This window comes from Coregonus clupeaformis, chromosome 26, assembly GCF_020615455.1.
Source record: "Coregonus clupeaformis isolate EN_2021a chromosome 26, ASM2061545v1, whole genome shotgun sequence".
NCBI classification, from domain to species: domain Eukaryota; kingdom Metazoa; phylum Chordata; class Actinopteri; order Salmoniformes; family Salmonidae; genus Coregonus; species Coregonus clupeaformis.
This window is the reverse complement of record NC_059217.1, coordinates 16,775,466-16,783,681: the sequence shown is the minus strand read 5'-3', so window position 1 is coordinate 16,783,681 and position 8,216 is coordinate 16,775,466. Positions and strand designations below refer to the sequence as shown.

The 8,216-nt window shown below is 40.9% G+C and overlaps 1 protein-coding gene across 1 annotated transcript in view; it reads right to left on the bottom strand.

The window, feature by feature from the left end:
• Window positions 1-6,077: 6,077 nt before the first annotated feature.
• Window positions 6,078-8,216, bottom strand: part of LOC121539854 (RAB6-interacting golgin-like) — a 41,997-nt gene continuing 39,858 nt past the window's right edge. Inside the window, 2 exon segments of the mRNA XM_041848504.1 lie at window positions 6,078-7,301; window positions 7,304-7,368. Coding sequence (XP_041704438.1) covers window positions 7,138-7,301; window positions 7,304-7,368 — 229 coding nt within the window. The 3' untranslated portion in view covers window positions 6,078-7,137.

Genomic DNA, 8,216 nt, shown 5'->3' with positions numbered 1-8,216 from the left:
TCTCTCTCTCTCTCTCTCTCTCTCTCTCTCTCTCTCTCTCTCTCTCTCTCTCTCTCTCTCTCTCTCTCTCTCTCTCTCTCTCTCTCTCTCTCTCTCTCTCTCTCTCTCTCTCTCTCTCTCTCTCTCTCTCTCTCGCTCCCTCTCTTTCTCTCTCTCTCTCTGCTTCTCTCTCGCCCTGCAACTTCAAACGAGCCTCACGCTGGCACGCTGCGGATGCTGCCTGCACCAGCCGGGGAGTAAATGAAACGCTGAGACCCCTGGGAGGGTATATGGACCCTAATAGGAACCCGTAATTACGTGGCGATGCCTTTGTGCTGTTTCTGACGTTTCACAGACCGCCTCACTACTCTCCCATCCTCCTAAAGCTCTGCCCTCCACTTCAGCAGCACACACCACACCAACAACATATCCGCCACCCAGAACCCACTGATTAAGGCTTTTTAACGAACCTTTGGCAACCTTAACCAAACCCTTAATTGGAACCAGCGTCGCGAAGAGGTTCGCGAGCTCTGTAGGGGAGACATAATTATCACCCCGTGCGATGATAGAGCCAGTAAAGAGATTTTAACTGTCGGGGTACTCGGCCACAGACCAAATCACTATTACTACACGGGATTCAGCCGTGGCCGATGGCTCCTTTTTCCTCAGATATGTGGACATTGAAGGATAGGTCATACTGTAAATGCTATGTTTTGATAAAAGCTTTAAGAAGAGACATTGACAAGACATTTGTCTGCCTGTTGCAGCTATTTCATGGATGGCTACAATAGGTAGAGTTCAACATAATCCCAACATAAAACAATGTCAACCAATATATATTTTTTAATAAATTGTGATGATGCCATTATTGTCATAGCTTAGCTATGTTTCCCCCTGGCACACAATGGTACAACCAAAGCCAAACCCCAGACATTCTAATAGGCTACACAAGCCGTTGTCTGACAAACATACATTTGTTAGACTTTGGGTTTAGAATTGGGGTCTCATTTTGTGCGCGCTCTGAGTGCCAGGGGGGCTAGGGGTGGGATGGGTCCATGCGTTTAGATGGCAGCTAGGAGTATACTATATAGGTTCCAAGCTGCTATAGACATCCCAGCTTCCATCCCCTGATCTGGGAAAAGAACACTTGATGCCATCAAAGACACGTGATTGAATCCAGATGTGCTGCTTTAGTTCTTTCCATGTATTTAATTTAATGAAGGCGTGAGGGTAAAGTAGACTTTTTCATCATTAGTTTCTCCTCCAGATTCTCTTTTCCTGGCTACACGTCCATGCTGGTGCCAGCCTAGAAAGCCTCCGCAACAGTCTCGGCCTAAACCTCTTCTCTTCTCAATGTTCCATATACTATTTTCACTCCAGCTTAAAAAAATGTTATACGGGAAAGTTAGAAGCCTATCATTCGTGTTGGTCTGACCAAAAAGAAAAGTAAATGTGACTCCATGAAGTGTGCCATCCTATAGGTGTGACCTGACCTTTGACTTTTAGTGAATCAACATTGTTTCCATGTCATTTCAACCCCAAAATCAATGTGATGACATGGAATCAGTGGGAAACTGATTGGATTTGCAAAAAGTCATCAAAGTAAGGGCATTTCGTTTTTTTTCACCCAACTTTGAACCTAAATCAAATGAAATGTTTTGTTGATTTCACGTTGAATTTACGTTAGTTGACAACTCAACGAAATGTAAATCAAAACTTAACATTGAACTGATGTCTGTGCCTAGTGGGAGTGTACACCTAAGGAACCAACATTGATATTTATTTTTTTATTTTTTTATCCCCAGATGGAATACTCATATGTATGCCTTGTTTAGTGTGGCACATGTATGTACAAATGTCGTATTCAATGTAGCTAAGGGAACTTTTATGAGCGGAGAATAGAGAATCGGTGTCAATGTTTTTATCTTAATAGTTTAAAAAATGGAGCTACATATTGTTGCCAAAAGTTCAAGGCCCCAATCTTTGCACATCTGCAAGGGTCAAGCAAAACTGTTTTGCTCGATAAAGTTCAAATTTAAACAAAACGTTTTGTAATTCATATGTGTACTTAAAAAGCAGAAACATCGTTGCCCATCTTACAAGGAACCAAATATGCCCGAGCACTACAGGTGCATCTTTACGCACCCACGCAAATGTTTGGAATCTTTTTTTAAAACATAATATGTTTATTATTTCTATTAATTATTTAACCTTGTAAAACGTAATAAGCCCAGATTCACCGACATATTACGAACAATGGTGAATATTAAACTAATTTAATGTAAATGGGAAGCGAGGAAAGTGAGACGTGCTGTCACCATGAAATACCATTATTGTAGCTATTATTTGCCCCCTATTGTCTTAATGTAACGTCCTTGAATTCGCAGTTTCAATAAGATAATTTGATCACACACTTCACGCTTACTTTTGGCCTGTTATTTTTCATTAAAATTCAATCACTGTTTCGTGCATCTAAGGAATTAACTCTGGTTATTAAAAGAGTAGCTACAGGAATAACGTATTGTAATAGGATCATGTTGATATGTAGGCCTGTTTGTGAAAGCATCTGTAGGTAAATATAGGTTACAGTGAATCGTATAGACACGTCATAGAAAGACCTCTGTAGCTCAATTGGTAGAGCATGGCGCTTGTAACGCCAGGGTAGTGGGTTCGATCCCCGGGACCACCCATACGAAAAAATGTATGCACAAATGACTGTAAGTCGCTTTGGATAAAAGCGTCTGCTAAATGGCATAGTATTTATTATATTACGTTAAAAAAAAAAGTCTTCCGTTTTTCAAGCTACAATAATTGTGTACCACAATTAGGCCTACAGTGCTGAAAAAAGTAATACAAAATGAATGTTTGGGGAGCTGTTTAGACAATGACGGGAATACAGAAACTGAAATAATAATAATATGAAATAGTAATAATAATAACCAAATGGTTTAAAATAATTGTGCATCAATGCACCATAACAAGACCTTTTTAATTAATTTAAATGTAGATGTATAGAGCAATGGCATGAAAATATGCATGCTCTAAAATGTATTTCCATTATTTGAGAAGCATGAAACCGTTGCCTACAGACGAGGGCAACAGCAGCGGTTGGCTTTATATAATCAGAATCAGCGCGGGTGAATTAATTTCACTCGCGCAGGGCTTTGTAAACTCTGTGTGTTGTTTAATCCGGAGCAGATTGTTTTTTATGTCGGAACACCACACACAGGCAGTTCGCAATTAACGCTCTGAGTTCTTCTCAAATAGAGGCAGAGAGAGAGAGAGAGAGAGAGAGAGAGAGAGAGAGAGAGAGAGAGAGAGAGAGAGAGAGAGAGAGAGAGAGAGAGAGAGAGAGAGAGAGAGAGAGAGTGTCTCATGTCCCTTCAGCCAGAAACCAGCTCTGTCCCAAACGGCTAAGAGGGGACTGAAATTACACACACACAATGACGCACCCGCAATACCGTTATCAATACGATCTAAGTGGAAACTGTTGTAGTAAATTATATACTGTTATTACCTCGAACCAGTTAAAATCAAATAGCTTCTGTATGATAAAATGATTTAGAGGATCTCGATTAGAAATGGCCTATTTTGATTATATTGTTATTGAAAGCATCTGCCAATTGTAGATTCTAATGTTGTATTCAGAACATGGTGCCTGCGCGAGGGATTTGCATTTCAACAGGTCTGACGATGAGAATTCCCTTGTTGCTGCAATCAGGGATGGAGAGGAGGGGGGTGGGGGCTGTAGGCAACACATGGTATCCCGTACAGAATATGGAGAGTCAACAAGGAGGCCATTTACTCTCAATTAGGTAAATAAAGGCGGACAGGGGCCAACGTCCTATACCAATCAGCACCAAGGGTCACTGGACAGCACTGCGGCCAGCCAGCCATCCCGGCCGACAGAGACGTATGCCGCCACCTGAGATGAGTGCAAGTTATTCAGCCAAGGGCAATGGAAACTTTTAGCTAAGACACCACAGAATCAACAACAATGCAATAGAAAAACACAACGTGTGAGTTTTCATTGGGGGTTTCATAAGCGCTGGTTGGTTGACCATAGCTGCAAGTAGCCTTGTCAATGTCAATCAATGCACATTATCATTTCATTACATTTCAGTCATTTAGCAGACGCTCTTATCCAGAGCGACTTACAGTTAGTGAGTGCACACATATTTTTTTCTTCATTTGAATAAGTAACGAAAATTCTAACTTTAGACCATCTGAAATCATATTCGATAGACTATCGACTTTCGTTCAATAAACTATAGGCCTAGCACAGTTTCTAAATTAATCATTGCAATACAAATCTCATGTTTTAAAGAGGAAAGGGATATGTCTGAGTCCAACTGTGTCTATTCATATAGGCTAGTAGTAGGCTAGGCCAAGTCTCAATTATTATTCTACTGCTGATAGTCGTTTTCAGGCGCTGTCTATTTGCCGAATAGTATTCCAGCCTCACTATCAACATGAAAATGCATAGCAAAAACAATATTTTTCTCCAAAATGTAAATTCAGGGCATATATATATGCCTAGCTACATCTGGCTGTGGCTAACACATAGGCCTACCCATATAGAAATAACTTATTGGTAAATAACTTGATCCAAGAATCCCAAATATAGGTCACACATTGGCTTGTTAGAGCCTTTACCATAAACATTCGTTTTTACCGCCCTATGTAAACTGCATAGATAGATTATGCAGTGCAGTTATAATTGAACTCTCCACCATTAAGTTTAATTTACAAATAATTAACAAATATCAGTTGTTTAATGTCAGTGTACTTTTTCTTGATAAGCCTGACTTGAAATTAAACGTGTACTTTTCCCTATATATCTTGAGAAATTGTTCGTGGTGGAACCAGCCTGGTTTCTTTTAATTAATGAATAGGCTATATTATTTTAGTCTCATGGAACCAGCTTGAATACTGCGTTCACAAGTGAAACAGAATGGTGAATGCAGCGATCAGCCTGGTTCCATTAGGCTAAAATAATAGAGCCTATTCATTAATTAAAACATTTGGGCATAGGCTATTGGTCCTATGCCTTAATTATTAATGGTTTATGCAAATTATATTCATTTAATTATTGGGCCAACATTTCCCATAGCCCACAGTGTCAACGTCAAAATTCAATAACGCCGATGAGCCAGATGGCGGAGATTTTCAGTAAAAGTTGATCTCACCGCTTCTCTGTGGTCGGTTCTCGGGTTACACGGCTTTTCTCGACCTGTATAGGGACGCTAGCCGCACATAAATCACACAGCGCTCTAGAAGTCCGCCGCTCTCTGAAGTTGTTGGGCCCTACCGCCTCACCAAACCAAATGGCTAATAGTCTATTCCAATTCGTGTTATTATAGTCTTCTACCTTATAGCCTATAGATCTCATAATCTTTGGGCCAATACCCCAATTATACTACTGCTGAATTATCGAAAACCCGGCATCTATAGAGCTAAATGAAAAGACTCCAAGTCAGCTCTGATTTTTCCATTATGATTTATCCCATGCAAGAAAAGTCGCTATGCTATTTTCTGAGGAAGCATAGGAGTACATGCACTAGGCCTACACGCAACTAGCCTTTAAACATCCGTCAGTAAATAACACAGTGTTATTATTAAAATAAATTATTAAAATATAATTTCAGGCAGGATATCAAACGCATTAAAGCGTTGACCTGTGAGGTGGCGGGGACATTCAGTGGTCACTCACTACTCGCTAACTAATTAAAATACTGGGGTTTATGGTCTCTCTTTCTGACGGCCAGATGTGACCAAATCGCTGTAAAATCTCAGAGCGGTTTACAGAACACTTACTGCACTTTAAAATGACTTGAAAAAGCGATGTGAGTTCGAAAATATTCTCAGTTAATTCACACGGATACCCTTAAGCAGTTCCGTTAGAAAGACAGACTGAAACAGATCATTCAAAATACCTCTTTCTGATGATGAAAATGACAAAACCAAAACCTATAAATCAGATATAAAAGACATACAGGTTTCTTATCCATTTAATTATAATACTTTATTCACCTTAATTCAACAGACCAAGATGACATGAGCAACATATAACCAAGTGTTACTGTTAACAGGTTTTGTGCAGCTGCATTTTATGTTCAGAATATATGTGTTTTCTTTAAAAAAATTAAGGAGAAAACATACCTAAATACAAATTGCAGTGTAAAATAAATGTTTAAATATCCAACCGCTATAAATAAGGCCATTTCAATACAAAACTACAGATCTGTTGGATTTAAACATATTCACATTAATGTGTCATGTTCAAGGTTAAGAAGAAAAAAAAAGTATACACAATTGATCATTTGGTACCGGGGCACACACAGGGACAGAAAGTTCGTTTTACACACAAAACAGCTAGCTGCAGCACACTCATATTAGATGAATGTTATACTGCTGTAGACACATTTGTTCCATAGAGCGCCACTGAAAACCAGCTCTTCTAAAGCCATAATGGTATGTCACGGCAGTAACGTGCTGAGGAGCAGTTTCCTCTGAGAGCATATATACATACATTATGAGATATCACTTTACCATTCCTTAGGAAGCCTGCTGGAGATCTGCAAGTCTTTACCAAGGAAGCCCACTGTGACTGGTACATACTGAGTTGGGTTTTGGGAAATACCAGCACTTGATAGCAAAACCCCCAAGAAAATATGTTGATCTACAACATACACACAGACTAGATCTGGTACAGTGCTGCTTTACTGAACATTAGTATATTATATTCATCTGTACCCTGGAACTGCACAGAGGAACATTCAGGGGGTAAAACGTTAACCACCTCCTTTCAAACCAGACAAACTCTAAAACGGCTTTGCTTTCAATTCTACATATTGCTTCGCTAGACGTGACGGAGAGAGAGACAGAGAGAGCATTCACTTCTGATGTAAAGCCACATGTTGTGTAAAAGAAGAGCTTGAGGCAGAGCATTTTAGACACAGCCACGTTAAGAGCACACAGACAAAGTGCCCCCGACAAACAGTAACAAAATACTAATGGTCGCTCCACAATGAAGACTCAGTTCTCAGTGAGCTAGTTCTCAGGCATCACATGTATACAAATCTGGGGAATACTGGACAGCATTCCCTCCCTCTTCCTGGACCTTCTCCACTCCTGCTTCTCTGTAGCACTCATCCTCTATTTCTCCTTCTCCAGCTTCTCCCCCCTCTTCCTATCCTCCTCCTGTTCCTCCTCTGTGGCCTGGAGGTGTAGTTGCTGCAGCAGCTCCTCCAGCTTGTGGGCCTTTCGGAGCTCGTTCTGCGGGAGGATGGTACACAGGTGCTCTGTCAGTTGCTCTTTATCTCAGTCTTCTTGTGTAGGTTCAGCTTGGCGGTCACATACTCAGCCTCCGCCTTCTCATAGCGCTTCCTGAACAGGAAAGGAGAGAAGACATGTGGATTGGGGAATATAATTAGTAGTTTATTTCGTAGGTATTCATGGAATTTCAGAGAAAAGGGACTGCATGTGTAGCGCGAGAGCTGTTTAGGGCGGCAGGGAGCCTTAGCGGTTAGAGCGTTGGCCAGTAACCGAAAGGTTGCTTGTTCGAATCCCCGAGCCGACAAGGTGAAGAATCTATCTATGTGCCCTTGAACAAGGAAGGCACTTAACCCTAATTGCTCCAGAGTCGCCGTTGTTAATGGCAGACACTGGCCGGGACCCCACTCTCCAAGGGTGTTGCTAGAAACACAAGCATTTTGCCACACCTGCGATAACATCTGCAAATATGTATACGGCGACCAATAAACTTTGATTTGAGGGAGAGTTGGGATATGCAAAAAACACATTTTCAATTCACACATGCATAATTATACACACTTGTGTGAAATAGGACACATATAATCACCCACCAAATTATTATTATATTTAGGGCCTCACCGGGGGTTTCCATTGAAAGCGATTAAATGCTTTTTTTTGCTGACGGTTGATCGTTATGTGGGGTTTATTTTTTTCAAGGAGCAAGCCCCCAGCATGCTAGCTAGTGCTAGGTATCTACAGCCAATCCAGCACTGGCTGGAAGCTTCAATCAGTGTAGATGAAGGGGAGAAGACAGGTTAAAGAACGATTTTGAGACATGGATTGTGTGTGTGCTATTCAGAGGGTGAATGAGCGAGACAAAATATTTAAGTGCCTTTGAACGGGTATGGTAGTAGGTGCCAGGCGCACCGGTTTGAGTGTGTCAAGAACTGCAACGCTGCTGGGTTTTTCACACTCAACAG